This window comes from Anser brachyrhynchus (genome assembly GCF_964034855.1).
Source record: "Anser brachyrhynchus genome assembly, chromosome: 20".
NCBI lineage: Eukaryota > Metazoa > Chordata > Aves > Anseriformes > Anatidae > Anser > Anser brachyrhynchus.
The window spans coordinates 4014526-4035901 of NC_137713.1; the positions used below are offsets into that span (position 1 = coordinate 4014526).

Below are 21376 nucleotides of genomic sequence, written 5' to 3' on the forward strand. Positions count from 1 at the left end.
ATGCGAACGCTTTATCGCCAGCTCATCAGCCGGGCGGCTGCACCACCCAGACGGACGGAGCGAAGGCTCCGAGCCCAGCCGGCAGCCACCAGGGACCAGGAGCCGAGCAGGGACGAGGCAGGGAAGCGCCTCACCCGCACCGGCAAACGCAGCAACTGGTGGCTCTTGGGAGACTTCCCCAGTTTGGGTTCAGCGCCCAGCCCGGCTGCGGCAGGGATGCTCCCGGGGCCACCCCTCCCTGGGGGCAGCACCACGGTGACAGCAGAGGGTTTGTCACTGCTGCAGTGCAATGCCAGGGACGGGCGGCGTGGCCAGGGGAAGGGCGCATGGTGTGGGCAGTGAGACAAGCAACCAGACCCCCAAACCCCGCAGCCACCCTCGGCACACAAACTCCCGCAGAAACTTGGCAACTCACTGCAGTCGTCGGATTCGTAGCCCTCGGGGTCCACCGCCTCCTCGGGTGGGGGGCACTTGGCCGGCTGCTGGGTGGGCGTCGTGCCATACGCCCCGAAAAGCTGGTCCACGTCCTCGTCCTCCTCGCGGGGCGCCTCGGCGGGGCTGACGGAGGGCTGGCTGACGGCCGGGCGCAGGGCCCCGCTGCGGCCCACGGCGGCGGGGAGCCCGCGAGGGAAGCGGGGGAAGTAGTCGGAGATCTGCTTGATGGGTTTGATGGGGCCGGGGCAGACGTCAATAGCCATGTGCTCCTGGATACTTATGGTCATTTTCTCTCCTTTTCGGAGTGTCATGCATGCGGCTGTCGGCGCCCAGCGTCCCCGGAGGGAGCCGCGACGGTCCTGGCGGGGGGCAGGAGGCAGGCGGCGGGGAGGCTCGGCCGGGCGCCCTACGTGGGTCTCGCGCCCTCAGCCTCAGCCGCCGCACGCATGCTGCTGCCGCCCGCTCGCGCAGCCCTGATCCTGCCAGCGCTGCCTGCGAGCGAGTGAGCGAGACGGAGCGGCGGCGGGGAGGCAGGGGGTGGGCTCTCGGGTGATGTCACCAGCTAGCAACAAAGCGGCACCAGCAGCGGAGGAATGAGGGCTGTGGCCAGCCTCGGCCCCTTCCCCGGCTTGGACCCCGAGGCCAAGGCACAAGCGGGGAGCAGCCGGACCCTCACCGCTTCTCCCGCCGGCTCCTCGTTACAGCTCGGTGCCTCCTCGGAGGAGGAAGGTCACTGTGCGGCCCTGGTGCTGCGGGTTGGGGAGCGGAGCTGCCCTGGGGACAGCGTTGTCCCCGTGCCCCCCAGCGATGCCGTGGTGGTGCTGTGCAAGCACGCTGAGCACGCAGCCCAGTTTTTGTGTCCTGTGGCCATCACCAGCCAGGGCCGCGGCAGCGCGTGGCACTCGCTCGTGGCACGCCGGGTATGATCTCTCCGAACCGGCTTTCAGCTGCTGGCATGGAGCAAGGCAGCAGGCGAAGCATCACGGAGCAGCAAGCAATGGGCTGGGGCTACAACGCTCCCCAAAGAGGGACAGGGACAGGGACAGGCTGCCTGGTGAGTCCAGCAGCAGGGGAATGGGACCCCTGTGGCATGCACAGGGAGGTGTCTCCAAACGGGGCTTCCACTTGACCTCCCCCCGGGCTCAGACCAATACCTCCGTGCTCCCACGCGATGGGAGGAGTGGATTTTTCAGCCAGGACTGCCAAAAGGAGCACCGCAGCGAGAACACGGTGCAAGATGCTGAGCACAGCCTCACCCTGTGTGTTGTGGGCAGCTCCAGCACCGCATCCTGCTGCTGGCGAGGTGCTGGACACGCCGTGTACCTCGGCCACGTCGAGCCAACCTGACAGCGCACAGAGCCCACACCAAGACAGGCAGAACTGCAGTGCCTGCAGCCTGGCATGCTGATGTCTCAAACATAACACTCCACTCATTGGAGAGATTCCCCCAAAACCAGAGAAATGACGCACAACCTCTTTGTCTAATGAAAAATTCAGTTTTTCATTCAGATTTTGGTAAATGTTAATGAACTCCCCTGACTCACAACACACTGACACTAGGCAAACTAACCCAATTTATTTCTCGCCGGGAAGCAAACATTTCTCTCCTGAAGCATCCAAACTTGTCATCGCCCTGTACCTAGACACGATGCCCACGGATGCTCTAATGACCCGCAGGCTCGGCCTCTCCTCCCTCCCTCTGCGTGTTTTCAATTTCAGGGCAGCCCCTGCCCGTCACGCGGACGTGAGCTGTGCTGCTCTGTGCAGCCAGCCCCAGGCAAGGTCCCGAGGTGTCGAGCCCCCTTCCCACGTCCCAGGACTCCGAGAGTTTCAGTGTGGATGGAAGTGGAGATGGAAGCAGCCACGGGGCTGGTGGCAGGGCGAGGCCCGGCTTCGGGCGCCGCATCCAGGCCGCGGCAAGGGCTCGGGCAGAACGAAGCAGGAACCGGGCCCGATGCCCAGAAAATAACAGCAATTCCCTCTTAAGGAAAGGGCAAATAAATAAATAAATAAAATCGAGTTACGTGCGAGAGCCTAATGTCGTTACTGCCGTTACACCAGCATCATTACTTCAAATGCTTCCTCAAAGAGCTCGAGGCCCAGGGAGCCGAGGCTGTGGGGTTGAGGCGAGCCCCTGAGCTCTGCCTCCTGCAGCACTGTGCCAGGGACCAGGCCCCAGCAGCACCCAGGGGAAACACACACAGCCCTGCGGGGCCTGATACACGCGGGGATCGGAGCCAGGGAGAGGGAAAGGCAAGGCCAAGGCAGCAAACCTCCCTGGGAAGGCCCCAGGGAAGCCCTGTCCCCGGACCGGAGAGATGGAAAGAAACGAAAACAAGACTAATAGCCCAGGTGGGAATTTCTGGTCGCCGACTGATCCCAAGACTACCGAAAGCAGCTGGAGCCTTTCCTTAGCTTTTAACGAGTCCCCACCTCGCAAGCCAAAGCGGCTGGCTTTTGACAACCTGTCCTTCCCCGCCTTGTTGTGCTGCCTGATGCCTCCTCCCAGCCGCCGGGCTGACCCGGTGGGGCTCCCCTGGCCGCAGGCAGGTGAAGGGACAAAAATAGCCTTGGGCTGGGAGACAAAGGCAGGACTCCTCATTGCAAAGCCTGTTTCCAGGTAAAGCCTTTAATTCCCACCATCTGTCTAATGCCCTGGAATGTGACTTGGTTTGATCCCACGCCCTGCCGGGGTGATGCGGCGCTGTGGTGCCCTGCACGTGGCCTTCATCTCCCTGAGCAGGGCAAGTGCTGGCACCCTCGCCAGCCCCTGCAGGAGGTGTGATGGATTAAACGCCGCAGGGCTGCTCTCAGGGATGCCCCAACCCGGGAGGAAGGATGGATCCTTCAGAGAAAGCGAGATGGGCAGGAGCCATTGCCGCAGCTCCAGCCCAGGCTCAGAAAAGGGACAGCTTACACTCAATTTCAATGCTGTCCTGCACAAGGGGCATGTGCAGAGGCTTACACGCATCCCAACCTCACCCCATACCCCAGGCAGAGCTGTGCTGCAGCCCAGCTTTGTTAGGAAGCCGCCCTGCCAGCACTGCACAAATGGGTGAGCAGGAGCCTTCCTGCAGCAAACAAAGAGGTAGCGCATAGATTATAGGCGTACCCGAAAACAGAACCCCTCCTCAGCACACATTTCAACCAAATCAAGCACTAAGCATCAACTTCTGCTGTCAAACTCCACGTTTAAATCAACCAAATTGAGGGCTGATTCCTGCTTAATCCACGCCTCTCCAAATGGCCAGCACAGCAGCACGTCTCCGTCACTTATCACAGATTCGATAACTGACCCCGTGGTTATTCAATACTTTCCCAGCTCAAAAACCAAACCTCAAAACCAACACCCAAGGATGACACAGGGCAGCACCAGCTGCACAGCTCAAGCTTTCTTCCTGCTTTTTCCCCACCATTTTTGTGCCAGAAATGAGGTGCAGCACGTGCGGAGAGCCCTCCAGCCCCTTGGGGCGGCTCAGGACCAACCTTGCCCTGCTGGCAGACATGAAACACGTTCGTTTTTTTTCCACACAAGATCAGCCCCCGCTGGGCTGTGTGCACGGAAGGGGCTTCATGGAAAGGCAGTGTGTGCCCTGCTCTGGAAGCACCAGCGGTAGATGGTCCCTGCCTCCACGGCTGGCAAAGCTCAGCTGAGCCTGCGGCGTGCACTGTGGGCCCTACCTGGTTAAATGCCCCCCGCATTTGCTAAATAAAGCAATAATAATAATGATAACTGGGAAACTTGGCTAAATAATCCTAAGAGGCTTACAACAGGCTGCACCGATTACGGCTCCCCGGCCATGCCGCGATGCCGGTGCCCCGGCCCCCGCTGCTCCTCGGTGCGAGCCCAGCCCGAGGTTGTGTGCTCACCCAGGCCCTGCTCACGGCCATCACTGCACCAGATTTATCCAGCAATAATTACAAGCTGCGAACGAAATCACGGTGGTAAAACACAGCCCATGTTCTATTACACAGAGCAGACACAAACAAACCATTTCAGAAAGCCTGCGAAGGGCAAATGGGGTTGAGAAGGAGCCCTTGCCCCCCAGAATAATGTTTAAAGTTCCCAGAGAGCTTATGAAACACCCAGCTAATGGCAAGGGTGGATGGCAGCCTTCTTGCCAGCACTGTGCTACCGCAGCTGAACCTTCAAGGATGCTTCCGAAAGGACGGGAGGCGGCAGGAAGGCATCTGCTCTCTGAGCATCTTCAGTGCCTTTCAGGATGGGCCCAGAATAGCTAAACTTTCGGCAGGGCCTGATGTTTAATGCGCAGCATATGTTGCCATTTCGATGTGAATCCCAAAATAGTTGGGTGTTTTGTTTTGTCATTTTAAAGCACTGGGTTTTGGAGTCCTGCGAGGCGCGCTGGCGGGCAGCAGCGCCCGGGTTGGGAGCACGGGGCGCGCCCCAGGATTTGGGGTCAGCCTTGGGAGCCTTGCCAGGGCTTTGCCATCAGGAGGCCAGGCAGAGCCACCTGCATGCACCACGCCAGCTCTTCTCGCTACGTGCCTGCAAGCTGAACGCAGACCCGATCCCTTGCTTTCAAGGGAGAGGAGAGCTCTGTGCAGCATCAACTCCTATTAGGCTAATTTTATCTGCTCTCGGTGCCTTTCCGAGCTGGAGTCAGTGTCCTCTGAGATTATCCAGCCGACTTGTCTTAGTACTTTTACCCTTTTACCTCTTCCCCAGCTGCGGCAGGATGTCAGCATCACTTCCCAGGAGCGAAGCCCGGTGGCGATCCTGCAGCACCTTACCTACAGCTCGGGCACGGCGCCCAGCGCGGCTGCCTGCCCGCACGCCCGGCAATTTGGGCCCCGGAGATGTCCAGGAGCAGAGTTAACATCAGCATTTGGGGCCTGGCCCTGTTGCCATGGAAATTGATAGACTTTCTGCTTGCATTTTGGTGGGAGGCGGCGTTTTGGGAGTCACCACCAGCTTCCAGAGTTAACGCGTGCGAAGCCAAGAGGAGGCAGGGAGCGACGGGAGGGCCGCCCGCCCCGCGCTCCCCGATAACCCACAGCACCGACGCTGCACGCCGAGCTCCGGGGATTCGTGAAATAACATCTTGGTTTTGCAGAATTAAAGAGCAATTTGGCTGCATTAAGGAAGCATTATAGCCGCTCCTCTCCCACGTACGCATCAGGCTAACGACATCCTGCCAGGAGCAATCCAAGCGGAGCCCCCGGTCGGGTGCTGGTGCTCAGCCAACGTACCCGTCGCAGCCCCGAGAGCTCCGGGCCGGCTGCTGCCCGGCTGTCCCCACACCGTGAGGCTCGTCCAGCCTCGGGGCCCCGCCACCAAATCCCAGCATCACGCTGAAATTTCAATAAGCAGCACACGTTAAAAAAAATGCAGCGCAAGATGTGCGGGCTGTCTAGCCGCGCAACCTCACGTCGCCCAGCCCAAGGCAGCAGAAATTTCCATTTTGCCGTGGGGAAGCCCTGGCACTTCCCAGCCCCGCGGTGAGCCAGGGAGAAGAAAACAGCAGAGAGAAAAACAAATGGGAGATGGAGGGAGAGGAGGACAGGTTTAAACCCCAGCGTTGTAATTACTCCCATCTGGGGGGGGCACCTCCCAGGTCATTAAGCAGCCAGAGGAGTCACTAGATGGCCCTGCTAGTCCTCTTCATCTGATCGCAGCGAGGGATGTTCAGGATTGCTAGTCTAGCTGCTCTGCAGGTTTTTTGGGAAGCCTGCTCCGAGCCTCCCTCTGCGGAGAACGGGGTCCTCGGCACCTCGGCTGGACCACACAAGGACGTTCCCCAGGGACCTTCCTGGTGGCCCCAGGACCTGGGTGTCCCCTTTGCTCCCTGACACTGGCTCCGCTCGCTGATGACACCGCAAGTCTCTGCCTCAGCATAATCATGCTGACAGTGATGGGTGTAAGAGCCAGGGAACCATATTAATGAACATCGTGTCACCGGATAATCATGACATTAGCATTATTGGATTAGAACATTTGCATAATTTGGGCACGAGTAGCTACCTGCACCGAGACATATGTTTACATGAATTTACATCTATTTGCATCCCGATGAAGCTCTTCTGACCGCATCCTTGACAGCTTTTTGGGTGACCAGCCATGGCCATTGGCAGCTCAGCCCCACGGCCCACCCCCTGCTGCCAGGAACAACGCCGGGCCACCCCGATGCCAACACGAGAGCAGCCTCCCTCCTCCTCGCACTGCTCACACCCGGCTGGGGAGAGGGGCAACAATTTGGTGGCACTGTCAGCTCTGTGCTGCTGTACGAAACAAGCGGTTTGCACCCTGCCCTCCTCAGCAGGGCTCGCTGCACCATCAGAGCGCACATCTGAGCGCAGCGCCCTGCTGCCCACCCACAAAATGACAGGGGGAGAGCCAGGCAGCGGGCAGCTGCCTGCAGAAACATCCCTGAGTGCTTTCCTAATGCAGCACCCACGGGGAGCCACTGCCTCCTTTCGCAGGACCAATAATTACGTGCCAGGACCAACTGGGAGCTGTGTGCCCGCTCCCCAGGCACCTCCAGCCCCCCAGATTGCCACCACACTCCTTCCAACACACAAAAAAACACTAGAGAAAAGGCATTAAAACACTTCTCGCCTGGGGAACGCTGCCCCTGTGCTCCCAGCACGGCATTGCTGGAGGAGTCCCTGTCCGTGTCCACCAGTGAAGCAGGGAAAGGAGAGGAATTTGGCCTGTCCCAGCCTCGTGCAGCTCCCATGCACCTTCAAAGCCTGGCATTTAGCATCTCTCTGCTGTAATAACCCAAGCTATTAAGTGGGTACATTTCAAAAGTTTAAAAAAAAACACAAAAAAATGATTGTGCCATCGGGTGCCGATGCCCCGCTGAAGCTGACTAACCCCGCGCCACGAGCAGCAGAGGCAGGAGCCCAGCGCTGCAGCAGGAGGAGGGACGCCTCACGCGCTGCTGCCGGGACTGGGGAACGCGCTGACATTATTCGTGACCACGCAGATGGGACGCTGCATGCAGACCGCTGGGTGTTTGATCAGCCCCGGGGCTGTCAGCGTGGCTCGCAGCTGGAGGCACCAGATAACGGGAGAAAATTAACCCCCTTCCCTCCCTCCCCTGCCGCTCCAGTGGGCATTTCTCAGAAAAGAAAGAGGCAGGGAAGCAAGCCCAGTAAATCAGCTCTGCTGCTGTACAGCCTCCAGCCCTGTTCCTCCTCCTGCACTGCCAGCAAGGGCCTCAGCAGAGCCTGGGGGACGCGGGGGTGAGGGCTGGGGGATGCAGTCCCGGCTCTTCTTTCTGCTTCCCCACAAACCCTGCATGGAGCCGACGCGAGGCAGCACAGTGAGAACAGAGCCAGTCCCCAAAACACCAACACGGGACTTGGCCCGGGCTACAAAAATCCAAGTCCTGTATCCTTCCCTCCCCACAGAGGCAGTGAAGTGAGCAACATCTGATTTCTTCCTTTCCTTTCCCATCTTTTCACCCTCCTTTCCCGATATTTGAGGAACAGATGCACCCATTCATAACCATGCAAAGGAAAAGTGCGCGTTTGCCTTTCCGACTGCAGTGCAGCTGGTGAGGCACAGGAGGGAAAATTATGTTTGGTATGAATACACAAATTATCCGCGCTGATCTTATTACACTTGAATGGCAAACTGACAGAAAAAGAAAACACGAAGGAGAAAGGCATTGTTTGGGCTGTGCCGATGTGGCACTGTTATTGTTTATCCTCTCCAACCACTCCATCATCCTGATCCTGCCACACACAGCACGGGTGCAGGCGCTGCCGGAATGAACCCAGGCAGGACACGGGGCCTGGGAGGCAGCAGCACCGCCGGACGCCTCGCCTGAAATCCCCCAGCAGGTCTAGGCCAAGCCTCCGGTAACTCTCAGGCATTATCAGCGTTAAAAATATTCATGTTACAGCGGTGCCGATTAGCGTCAGAGCGCGAGAATACCCAGGGGTGATACATAAACACGGGCGCAGGGACTCCCTGGCCCAAATCCTCGCAGAGATGTTCTTATTCATCGCACAAACAACTCCCCAAAGCCCAGAGCAGAGCTGTGCAAGAGGAGACAGAAGGAGAAGGGCAGCTCCATGCCCTGGGACCGTCCCCGGAGCAGGACCAGGCTCAGCACCTCACACCAGGGCCCCGGCTTTTGCTTTGCCGAAAGGTCTTTGCGGTCCCTGAGGACCTAGGAGCCACAACACCCAGGCCCACAGAGGGCTGGGGCAGGATGGTGCTGGCAGCTCCTCCCCGGTGCAGCAGAACAGTCACAAGGTGGGAATGCGAACAGCTCGCAAGTCACCCGCTATCCAAACAGGGAAAATTTGGCAACTTTCCTACTTAGCACTTACTACACCAAGGCTGCTCAATGATGCTAATTAAACAGGTACCTCCCAGCCACAGCCAGAAAGATTTATATCCCCCATTTGCATTTCTCGGTTTATTTTTCCACCCTCCAAGGCACCATTAGGATGTCCACAGTGCGATTGCTTGGAGGAGCTTAATTTTGCATGAGGATCGTTTGTCCGTCGTTGGCTTGACCGTGGCTCACCCAGGGCCCAGACCCAGCAAACCCTGCCCAGCTCCTCGGAAAGATTTTCTCAGTCTCTTGAGCTTGGCTTCACCAGCGGAAAAATAAAATAATGAATGTGGTCCCAGCTCCAACCCCAAAAACCAAGCCCGGAAGGGAACAGCTCCAGGGCAGCTCCCACACAAGAGGGGTTGCTCCAGTGGGACAGGACAGAGGGGAGGTTTGTAACTGCAAACTAGATGAGATAAGGACTCAGGCTACCTCAGAAAGCAGCAGCCGGTCCCCATGGGGTGGTGGGAAGGTCCCCTTACAGCCCCTGTGCTCAGACGGCCCCGAGCAGCAGAGCTCCAGCCCCCAGTGACACCCATGCCTGGCAGTGCAGCGGGTGGGAGACGTGCTGAGAAGGGGCGGAGGTGCTGCCCCTGGGCTGCATTTGATAACTGCAGGGTACCAGGGGAGCTCCAGGAGGAAAGCGGGGTCTGGGGGCGACGGGAGGGCTCAGAGCACAACAGCTGCTGTCAGTCCGATACAGGCCACAACAAAATACTTTAAAACCCCAATCCATCTCTCCTGGCAAAATATAAACACATCATGTACAGCCACTCACTGCAGAGAGGGAAAACAAGAGCAATAATCCCTCCAAGATTTTACAAACAGCTTCCAGTGCCAGGCAGAAATCAGCAGAAGGAAAAAGAAAGGCAATGGATGCCCTCAAGTAAATGCACGAGACCTCTGCAAAGCACCAGGGACTCAAATTCATTTCTCAGAGGTGCAGAGCAGCACCCTCTGTGCCACATGGCTGGGCTGGCTCCTTTTCTGCTTTGCTATGAAGACAGTAGGACGAAATTTCTGCAGTGCACAGGCACAGAGCAGGGGTGCACGAGTACGTGGCTGCCTGCGCACACAGCACACGTCGTGCTCCCGTCTCCGTGCCGCTGCGAAGGGACACGACATTACCATCATCTTGTGCCTCCCGAGCATCGCAGGCATTTCCAGGGCTACCTGAACGCACTGCTAATCAGGCACGCCGGCCAGGAAGGAATGTGAATCAGCTCAAGGCAGAAGTCTCCCCCGAGATGCTTACCTGTCACCTGCCATCCTGCGCCGGCTCAAAGTCTCATTTAATTGCAGCACCGGCCCTTCCAAACGACTTCCCCATCTCTCCTCCCATCACACCCACCTGCAGGGGTGCGAGGAGGAGGGAAGAGCAACCTCTGGTAGGTTTTATTTTACAAATGAACATCAGAGATCTGCAGAGATTATCTGGTGTTTTGTGCCAACATCCAGGCACTCTGATAGTCTGAGGCCATCCACGTCCGATTCATTAATGGCCAGAAAAACATTGCCTGAACACCAGCTGGTAGTCGATTTGCTTCAGGTGCGCTGAGCCACTACACAGGGCTCCCACAGAGAAAGGGCCCCCTTTCCCCTCAACCTGCAGCTGTAAAAAGTACGTAAAAAAATGTGAAAAACTCGGCAGGTCATGGCCAGTGTTGCTGACTCCGAGATCCCGCAGCCGACGTTCCCCTACAGCGGCTGTTGTCATGGCAAGCGGAGCGGGAAGGAACAGCACAAGAGGAGGTTAGTCCTTGACGTGCTCCATCCTTGGGCTAATGGCAGCTCCCCAGCACAACAATCCCAACAGCAATTATTGAGGCGCTTTTAAAAACGGGAAAAGCAAAACAGATTAAAAAGCCATTTGAAACCTTGAAGTTGAATGCAGAGCGGAAAGGGAGCGCAGAGCAGCCAGGGCTGCACAAGCTCGGTGAACAATGCGAGAAGCAAAGACCCCGACTGCCACACCGGGGTGAGACGAACCTTGGGAGGCTGCAGGGACAGCACATGACAGCATGACAGCCAGTGCTGTTTCATGCCTAGTGGTTACAACACTAAAAACCTTCCACGGAGGGGCTAAGGAGCAGACCTGCGTCCTCTGCCGAGGTACCAAAGAGGGGCAATAGACAAATGACAACTTTTGAGCGCAGAATTCAATTACGCTCCAGCCGTGTGAATCGCCATTCCACTAGCTGGATTATTTTCTTTCCTCGCTGGAGCCAGCCCAAGGATTTGGAGAGTATCTGCAACCTGGGAATGGAAAAAAAAGTTTTTACTGTGTCAAGAACAGTAAGCAGTTGTTACAGAGCCAAAGCTTTATTGTCTCCCGTAGTAAAACACTACATAAAAGTTGTAAGGGACAGAGAATGAGAACAACAAAATAATAAAAGCAACACAAACGATCAGAGTAGACTGAGCACACAGAGCCCTTCTTGCCCACCCTGAGCCAAGTAAAAAGGCCGTCAACTGGTGCAGGTTTAGGATTATATTCCAACCAAAGCTACAAAACACAACCAAGAGAGATGCAACAAAGGGAAAGGAGATCTTTAACAGAAAATACGTGCACAGAGCTGAATACGTTTATCTATCACATTTGAATGTGACTAGATCACATGCTCCTGGGCTAGAGACTTCCCTTGACCCACAGGGAGTTTTTCCATAGACAGCAGAATGGTTCTGTTCAAACTCAGGTGGAATTACTCCATGGAAGTAAAATAGAGAGATAAGAAAGCATCATTTCTAGTCTTGCTGGTACAAAATAGCAATCCCAAATTAATCCGTTTTGTAAAACCTGGTCTCAGTAAAAAAAAATCAAAACCATGCCTTAAAGCAGCACAGTAAGCCAGCAGAGATGAACAGGTTCTTGTGTAGAGCTGGCAACCCACAGCTTGGTAAACAGACCTAAGAAGTGAGGATGAGGGTGAAAATATGACTAACCTGCCTGCACTGTCCAGGAATGAATCAGAAGAAACACAAGGAGAGCTAGAAATGACGCGTTCAATTTTAAAAACTCTCTCCGACTCAGTGTAGAGTTTTTGATGAGAAAGTAACAGGTTTTAAGAAAATAGAGTCATTTTTTTAAGTGTCTTTTTCCTTCTCCTTCTTTTAAAGAATTAACTTAGGCTGGCAGACCAGACTGTCTCAGGCACAGCGGCAATGACAGAGCAAGAGCGCCTCAGTAGGACTGTCAAAAGCTCTAAGGCAGCACAGGATTTTTCTGGTGGCAGCACACTTCTGAAATTGAAGACCCTGCAACTCTCAGAAGAAACAGCATGACTTCAGCTCTGAAATCATACCAGCATTTCAGGAAAAGCTGACTTTCGGGTTTAATTTTTCAGAAACTGCTAACAATTTTGACATCACCCCTTTCAGCAATGTGGCTGATCAGAGCCTCGATGGCCAGGTTTAAACAACGCAGACCACAACACCAGAAGCACCCCTCCGTGGAGAACAAGCTCATCCCTTGCTCTCTTCACCACCGACGGTGTGAAACCCACGTTCAGAGGCTTCTCTTTAGGCCGCCTCGAGGAGCCCACGTCATCCAAAGGCTTTGTTTTCACTTGTCAAAGGGCAGAAGCAGATCACGGAGCTGGAAGGATTTTCTCAGCGACCTGCCATGGTGCGTTAGCTGGAAAAGCAGTACAGGAGCAGGGCTCTGTTGGACCATGTTCATTTAGAAAGAAAGTCAAGGATTGATTTCCAATCTCCTGTTAGAGCATTCCAGCGCCCAATCTCATTTATCTTCTTACTGCAGCCATTTGTAAGAGCATATACTACATGCACACAAAGCACCCAGCAGCAAAGGAGAGCTGAACAAAAGAGTAATAACCAAGGGAACAGGCTGACATTAACAGGCATGAATTGCTTTTAAATCCACGACTCCGGAGGGAACTTTTTGGAATCCTTCATTTCTTCAGCAAAACACAGGTCAGATCCAAAGCATTTAATAAAAATCCACAGACTCCCACTTGCCTAGCGTGCGTTTTCGTTCAAGCCTCTAAAGATCTAATTGCTCTGGAAATGTCAGCTAATCTGATTGTTCTCATCTGCCAGGGCTTGGAGGGAAATTGCCCATCCTGGAGAAGAAGCAGGACATGGGCACAGAGCTTTCCACAGCCTGACTCATCATGACACCATCACGGCCCGCCAGATGCTCAAGACTTCCAGGAAAATGGCAAAATGCAGGCCCCTGCTCATGCAACAGATTATAAGGTGTGCATGTGGGAGGAGAATCTGCAGAGCTTAACGAGATAAAGTAATTGGAAAGCTTTTAGCTGACTTGGGTAATCGAAGGCAGCCAGCTGGCCGTGGGCTGGTAAGCGTTCTCCCAGCCAGAGCCGCAGTGCACACACTGCCCATGACCCTGCCACCAAAGCATCAACCTTGTCACAGGACACACAGGCCAGCACGCAGCCAGGAGGACTGAAGAAGTCATTGCAAACGTCTCCAGGTGTTTCTTTACTCTCTGAAGTGCCTCCCTGAGCAGACGGCCCTGTCTGGGAGGGATACCTCAGGGGAAGGGAGCTCAGCTTCAGCAGCTCATTTGGGATGCCTCCACCAGACCCATACCACCTCAAACCAGAACAAGGACAAGACATACAAGGGGTGACAACCCAGGCACATGGAGTCTAGTGCAAATCAGAGCCCGCTCTCACCCTCGGGGCTCACAGAGAGAAAATCACCCTTGGGTGAGAAGCACTACAGGGGCTGTGGTCTCCTCACACCCTATTTCAGGAGCACGGGGGTGAATTCCCCTTTCCCCTGAAGAAATCAAAGCCAGGACTGTGAGGCCAGGAGCAGAACCGAGGGCTGGGTTTGGCAGGCCAGCAGAGGCAGCACAACACATTTCTTCAGCCCCAGTGAGCACTTTGCCCCTTCCAGCAGACACACAGCTGGGCCCCACGGCACAGCACCCTTCTCCCAGCATACGTCAGGGGTAGGAGGGGAACCAAACGAAACCAAACCAGAAATCAGGTCAGCAAGGCAGGGAGGACAGGCCAGCACTTCCCCAGGTGCTGCTAATGTCTGTACAAGAGCCAGTGTCAAAGAAGTCCCTGCTGGTGGCAGTTGTTGTCTGGAGTGAGGTCTACAGGAGTGGGCAAGTGTTGGATCCAGGCAAGCAGCTCCGTCTTCACCTCCGTCAGCAGCGGGTTCTGGTGTGAACGTGCCGTTTGCCTTCAAAATAAAGACAGACAAAAGTTTTGTGTGAAAAGAAGCAAAGGGGAGAGACTTGACAAAGTTATTTTAAATTGCTTTTACCTCCTCGGTGCCATTTTAAGAGCTTCCTAAAAATAATAATGAAGAGAATGTCTGTGCATCATTACTCCACGCTCTGTCAGCAGTCAGGGCCCATTAAACTTTATTAAAGAAAGAAAAGACAGGCAAATTGGGAAAGGAGGAGAAAGAAAGAGCTGTGCTGATGGAGCTGGTCCCCTCAGACTGCCAAGTCAGACAGAAAGCCAGGCCTCCGTCCTCAGAGGTTTCAAAGCCAGGTGACAGCACCCACACGCCACAGAGCAGGTCCTCCCCTCATCTTCCTGCCCGCTGCGTGCCCAAGGAGGCAGCTTTTTGACCAAGAGGAAGCCCTTGTGCTCCCAAAGGCTCACGGCGACCACAGGAACCCGAGTGATCGCTTCAGCAGAACTCGCTGCCTGCCAGACACGCTGGGGCTGGTGAGGTGGAGGCCTCGGTATTCGTCCCTCTTCTGCTTCTCTGAACCGAAGGGGACACAAATTACATCGGCTCCTGACACTCTGCAGTCACCGCGTTCATGCAAAACGCTCAAGGCACGGGGAGTCCTGCAGATTCCTCCTACCAGCTCCCGGCAAACATCCCAGTTCAAAGATAACCTCCTGAGCCATAAAACCCCTCAATCTGTTTACAAAGACACCAAAATCCAGATTTCTGACTTCCGTATTAGACTCCCATGCTCCTTCTTTTATGTTTTGTTTTGAAAGATTACATCAACTATTGCCCTCGGTGCTTTGTGCAAAATGCTCAATAGAAAGCTGGAAGCGTGAGGAGTAAACGTATTGCAAAGGGCAGAGAATAAGTCTAAGGACATGGGGACAGGAGGCCAGGCAGGCTGTTTGATCAAAGACCAAAGTACAGACCTCTGCAGAGTGAAAGAAGGCACAAAAATAGGATTTTCATCCTCAGCAGCAGACTTGTTTCCAGATATATTGAGTGAAAGAGGCAAGAGAATGAGTCTTTGTTATTCCTCTATTTTCAAGGAAGAAGCCTTCAATTTAAAACTCCATGAAGAATTACAGAAATAGTGAAAGTAATTTATTTTTTAGGTACTCAAGCCTTTATTCACTTAACTTCAAGGCAGACTCAAAGAGATGAAAATGTTTTGGTTCTACCACTTGAAGATGAAAATATTTTAATTCCTTAAAACATGGAAGGGGGCATACGCTTCTTCTAAGATTCATATTTACAAATGTGTTGTACCTAAAATGCAAACCTTAATCATTCCTAACACCGTCACTACTGGAATACATGTTTTATTTATAAATACAGCAGGATCATTTGGTGCTCCGCAGTACCGACACGAGAAGGCAGAGACAGCTCTGAGCCTCTCAGCCATGAAGGCACAACTCAGCTCCTTCACTGGTGGAAGAGGGACGACTCATCCTCATCCTCCGCAGAAATCTCAACCCTGCGGCAATGACAGCGAGCTCTGAGCACATGGGGGCAAACAAGACAGGCCAGCAGTGGTGGGAGGCAGAGGCTGTGGGTTTGTCCCCGACATCTGACTCCAAAGCCCCCCCTTCTCCTGTCCTGTGCCCTCGCTGCAGGCTGAGGCTGAAGGCGGAGGAGGAAGAGCTGGGGTTGTGAGCGTGGCTGCCAACCCATTCTGTCCCGCTGCAAAGCCCGCACTGGAAGACGATGCTGCCTGGCTGGAGCTCTTGTTCACGAGGGAACGAGCTGTCTGAAAACATTTAAGCAACCTTCTTGCCAAACTTGCAAAACAAAAGTCACCTCCCCAAAGACTGCCACGAAGAAAGTCATTAAAGAAATTACTCTCTCATTCAGAGCCTAATTGCTGTTAGGACAATTTTTTTTTCCGACATGGAACGGAGTAGTCAGACCCACTGAAGCAAAATGTTACCTCTTCAGCATCCCTGAGGGAGCAAAGCAGACATCTGAGAAACAGAAGGGAACGAAAAAAAGAAGTTAACGCTTCAACTTCAAAGATGCCCTGAGAATTTCCTGCCATGAAAATAATGCAGGATGGCTCTGCCTGTCTCCTGTATTAACAGCTTGCATATTTATGAGCAAAAGCTGATGCCTACCCCAACCAAAGAGGCACTGAGCCACGGAGAGAGCGACACCACCTCGCTTCTAAATCTAGCAAACTCCTGAAAGACAGAGCATAAATCTCCCCACATTAAGAGAGCTGGAAGCAGTGTTTCCTGCCCATCTCTCTCAGCTCCAGACCCTCTCCCTCAGCTCTGCTCGGCTGCTCCCAGCACGACAGCCACCAAGACAGCAGCCAGAGGGATGTACCTGAAGCAGCAGCTCTGCCACCCTGGGAGAAGGGCCCAGGTTGGACCTTCGGGGTCCCTCTGGCCACCCCAACACCTGTGGCTGCAGCCACGACGTTTCTTACACCCCTGGGTGCTGCCGTCGCCGTCTCAGCTCCCAGGCTCAGAGACATCGCTGTTTAACGTGGCTCTGTTTAACTGCCAGCTGCTGCACCACTCTTTAAGTATTAATGATTTAGACAACACAATGGCACACAAGCAGAGACGGGGAGACTGTGATTTGCGCTCAGATGTATGCTCCTCATTAATTAGCTTGTCTTGTGGCTGTTTTGCCAATATCCCCTTTTACGTCCAAACTACAACTTTCTGCACCCCCCCGGCCCATGCCAAGCCCCTTTCACCTTCCCTCCTTGCAAACTGTTCAGGTAGCCTGACCACACCTTGGCTGTTCCTCGGACAAGGTCCTCGGGAAACACTCGGTAAGGGGGACCCACCACAGCAGAATTGCAGCTGAGCTGAGGGGAGATCCCCTGTGCTTTTAATCACCCCCCTGCAGGAGCCAAGCCCAAACTCTAAGATGTGATTTCCACAAATAGCTCTCCGTGGGCTAATGAAAACCACCATAAAGCATTGCTGATTTGTTTAATTCTGCTTAATATTCCCGCTCTTTAATAAAAATGTTGTAATTAAGAACAGCGAGGATTTCGCTCGTCTCTGACTGAGGCACCTCTTAGCACATCAGCTGTGCAGCCAGAGCAAAAGATTCACCTCCCTAGGTGGGGGAAAAGGAGGATCGGGCTTCTCCCATGTGCGATTTTCATTCTCTTTAGGATAAAACGTTCTCCATCCAAAACAGTGCATGGCCTTCCTATGTGCACTACATCCACCCCATGGCACCCAGCGGAAAGAGGCAAGAGCCAGGGAAAGAGGGAGAATTAGCAGCCTCCTTAGCAGCCATCGCCTCGGAGCGGACACACAATGGTTAAGGTTGGAAGGGACCTCTGGAGGCCTTCATCTGGTTCACCTCCAGGAACTGGAGCTTCAGAATGAGAAGGAAGTTCAGACCCTCAGAAAACGATGCTTTTGAAACTGTTTGAAAGCAGCTGGTAAAAAAAAATAATAATAAAAATAAAAAATTGGCATCTTCTCAGCTCCCTGCTCTCTTCTCCAACTTTGGCTCACGGGCTGAGGTTGCCTAAATCCCAATGCAGCACTGACAATGAGTCATTTCGTGACAAACCCCAGGCTTCATTATCTGCCTCACCAAACCCCAGCCGGAGCTGGAGCTGTGTGCTGGAAACCTGCAAGCCTCTTCTTAATAGCTCCTTGTTTTCCCTTGGCCGTGCGACCATGCCATCGTCTCAGCCTTCGGGCTTAAGGAGCTCAGGACTGCGAGCAGCTGCCTTTGCAGTACCACTCCCCGTGGCCCTGGATTTAAGGATGCTAAATTGTTCTACACAGTTTAACTTGAGAGCTGAATTAGAGCAGAGGTGAGAAAAAGACAGAAAAAGAAAGCCGGTGGTAGAACAACACCTAAGGTGCTAATATAAAGCAAAAAATTGCTCCCTGTATGGTGTTGGAAAGTTTCAGAGCCTTTTAGAAAAGCTGTAGCGAAATCTCCCTTCTATGTCCTCATCCTGCCACTAAGGATCAGCTATTAAAAGGAGAGAGGATCTTTGCCCCTTGCTCTGCCCTTCCCTCCAGACACAGCAGAGCACGGGCACTGTCCCACAGCCAGGGAGATGCAGCGCTGCGTTCTGCTGGCCTCGGCACGCAGGACCCATCACCTCCAGCACCCCTAAATGAGATGAACAGCAGGAGCAGCCTCTGAGTTTTGGCAGAAAGTGGCATCCAAAAGGACCCATGGTGGGGAAAAAAAATAAAATAAAAAAATGTACAGACAGTGAGAAGCTCGGACCTATCTAAGGAGGGGGAGAGGCACCCAGGCTCCCAGCTCATCAGTGCTGGAAGCATTTGCACGCCCCAGACCTCTGGCATCCCAGGGCACATGAACCCCTCCACACAGCGGCATGCTTCCTAGGGCACTACGGAGCTGGGTTTGCTCTTCTCTTTATTTTTTGGACTTGCTAGGCTGCTGGCAAAGCACCGGGGCATTCACTGCTGCAGCCTCCTGGACGTCTGACCTGCACAAACCACCTCGCTGCGCCACGCCGATTACCGAATTCCTACAAAACTCCTGCACCACTGCAGCCCCTCTCCAGCTGGGCACGCTCCGTGCTGACACAGCAAACAATTACTGATATCCTCACCCTCTGACACGTAACCTCCATCAATTCCCAGCCCGTTCCTGCCAACGGCAACCCCCAGTCCGGGCAGAAGGCAGCTCGCAGCCCCCCTGCCTGAACAGGGCAGCCCCTGCTGCGGGGAGCCTGGCAAATAAGCGGCCCCAGCCGTGATGAAGATCTTCACAGGTATCCTCCAGTCGGCCAACCTGGCTTAACCTTTTTCTTAGCAGGATCCTCTCTGCGTCTCAGGGACCATTTTAACTGGGCTCATGAGATCAGTGCAGTTCTCATTTTTCAAATGTGTCCCCGTGCTGCCTGTCATTTTCAGCTTTCTCCTGCCTAGAAAAGGGAGATCCACTGGAAAGCGCTGACCCCTTGTGCCAAGCTTTGCATAAGAGGTTTTTGCTGGAAAAAGGCATTTTCTGCCTCTCAGATGCTGTTTGCACTGTCATGGCCAGGTGGCAGCTGCTTCGAGTGGCTGGCAGGAAAGCTCCCAAGTGCTAAGCCCTGCATGAACATGCCATGCAGGATGGCCATCGCCTGCTTCCAGCCAGACTTCATCATAGCCACGTAGCACCAGCACTGGGGTCACACAGACCCCTTCCATCCCACAGAACAACCTGCTGCTCCGCTCCAGCAGGCAGCAGAGCCAGCACGCCACGGGAAACACCCATCCCTAATGCCACAGCGAGCAGAGGCTTAAAAATAAACCCCCCAGGCTGGGGCAGCACTATAATCCAGCCAGAGGACAGGCAGAGCAGAAGTACCACTCATCTGATTTGCTTTGCAAAAAAAAAAAAAAAAAAATAAAGAGAACTGCAAGTCCACAGAACTTGTGGAGGGAGGGAAGAGCACAGAAACGATTTTACGCTGGCTATTTCCAGCAGGAAGCATGGGGAGGGGGACTGTGACTCCCTGTTGCACCGAAGGATAAACCTGCTCTCTCTAATCCAATTTACGCCTCAACACGCACAGCACAAAACCGACTCGGGAACAAAAGGAGCGGCAGTTCGCAGGGCAGCAAGAACGCTCTGGGGGGAGCAGTGCTAAACGATAACTTAAGGGGTTATTGAATAGATTAGCAGGAACCGAGGAGAGAACACATTTGCATCTCTCTCAGCTGCTCCAGATCAGACGTGATAGCAGCCTCTGCTCTCACAGTCCCTTAATTGTTCCAAGGTTGTTGAGGGGGAAAAGTATCTCTATTTTTTTTTTTTTCACTGCAGAGTTCTGGGAAGAGCCACGCTTGGCTTTGAGAGCCACCTAACATTAGGAAAAAATTGTATTCAGTCTCACGAAGCTGCTGGGCTTCTGCTTTGCTCCACGAACAGCTCAGATCTGCGCTCCTGCCTCCGCAGGGCACGTGTGAGCTCCGGGCCCTCGTGAGGGGACAGACCCAGGCTGCTGCGGCTCCCGCAGGCGGCTGTGGGCAGCTCCCACCCCAGACGATCACTCATGTTGCAGAATAGGTTCTGCACGAGGGAAGGAGTGAGCCGTAATGCTGTGACAGCATCTGCCACCAGCGAAACAGCAGGGAAAGGTGATGCTGGGCCACGGCATTGCCGGGTGCGCTCCTGAGAGCCTTCTGCTTAGAGGGAGGTCAGCTCCTGCCCAGAAGAGGGGCGTCAGCTTACCGGGGACTCTGCTGCCGACGTCGCTGTCGTGCCCCTCCGGCGGGTGGTCGCTCTGGCAGCTCTCGGTGGCGCTGAGGGCAGCCCCCTGCTCGCTGCCCAGGCCGCTGCAGCTCCCCGAGAGGGCAGGGGGGTGGGTGCTCGCCAGCACCCTGCCCGCGGGCCAGCTGGGCTCCCCACTGGGCGCTGCGGGGACACGACACAGAGAGGCTGCTGGGGGAGGGAGAAGCGGGTACAGATCCCAGACCAGGTTCTAAGAGAGCAGAAGTGTCCCTGCTCCCATCCAGGCACCTTTTGGGAGCAGGACCAAAGCCCAATTCCCATGCTCCGCTCCCAAAACGGCACCAGTGATTCTGGTCAAGCGTGAGGAGCTGGCTGCAGATGTGCTGCCAGGCAGCCAGGAGCAGCTCTTGACGGCAAGGACAGCCCCTGACAGGCTGCAGGGGACAGTGACCCACCACCAGTTCGACCCATTGCTGCTATCTGAGTGATAACGGAGCAGACCCCAGCTGGAGCCACCGGGGTGCACCAGGACGGGGCAGCCAAGTTGGGGGCAAAACCCCCAAAACCAAGAGCCACATGTTCAAGCACTGCTCACTTCCCGCCCTCCGGCCACAAGGAACAGCAGCTCCTTACCCAGTCCTGCTTGCTGCTTTCTGTCCTGCGAGCCTTTTGACCCCACAGGCGAGGGCTTCTCATCCAGGCTGGAGGAACTGAGCTCCGAGTCGCTCTCGCTGTCACTAGAAACCACTGCAGGAAAGATTGGGGGGGAGGAGAGGAGAGAGACAGTTATTCACAATGTTCATAACACTTGCAAAGAGGGTGCCAGATGGATCCAAATAAAACATGAACAAATGCTGACTCGATGATCATGTTCTCCCTCTCCAAAAAGAGCCCTACCTGCAGTTCCTCCACAGCTGTTCACGCTTCCTCTCAAACACGATGTGCTTTTACTTCTTCCAGGTGATTTGCAGTTGAGCTGCACACACCCCAGCAGCACCAACACCTGGAGCAGATGCACGTACCACCAGCACGTCTCTCCCAGGCCCCGCTGGGACCACAGGGAGCACGCTGCTCCTGCTCTGTGCTTTGCTGCCCGGAGCTCCCTGCTGGGGAGCGCAGTGCCCTGCAGCGCGGCCAGCTGGAAGCCGGGGCTCTGCTACTGCCGACCTGTGTGTGTGCACACCGGAGCCCCTTCCTCCTGCAGTTTGCTGCCTCCTGCACAAAGCAATATGCTAAAGGCTGGGCAG

At 54.7% G+C, this 21376-nt stretch overlaps 2 protein-coding genes across 5 annotated transcripts in view; both read right to left on the bottom strand.

Moving 5' to 3' along the window:
- The window catches only part of DOC2B (double C2 domain beta), a 31675-nt gene extending 21678 nt beyond the window's left edge, over positions 1 to 9997 (bottom strand). The window contains exon 1 of the mRNA XM_080563369.1: positions 416 to 9997. Coding sequence (XP_080419495.1) covers positions 416 to 746 — 331 coding nt within the window. The 5' untranslated portion in view covers positions 747 to 9997. The remainder of the gene's footprint in view (positions 1 to 415) is intronic.
- A 1062-nt stretch (positions 9998 to 11059) lies between these two features.
- Positions 11060 to 21376, bottom strand: part of RPH3AL (rabphilin 3A like (without C2 domains)) — a 38823-nt gene continuing 28506 nt past the window's right edge. For all 4 annotated transcript variants that reach the window (XM_080563371.1, XM_080563373.1, XM_080563372.1 and 1 more), the window contains 3 exons: positions 20763 to 20876; positions 20130 to 20312; positions 11060 to 13934 (listed from right to left, as the gene is read on the bottom strand). In XM_080563371.1, the coding sequence (XP_080419497.1) occupies positions 13900 to 13934; positions 20130 to 20312; positions 20763 to 20876 (332 nt within the window). In that variant the 3' untranslated portion in view covers positions 11060 to 13899. The remainder of the gene's footprint in view (positions 13935 to 20129; positions 20313 to 20762; positions 20877 to 21376) is intronic.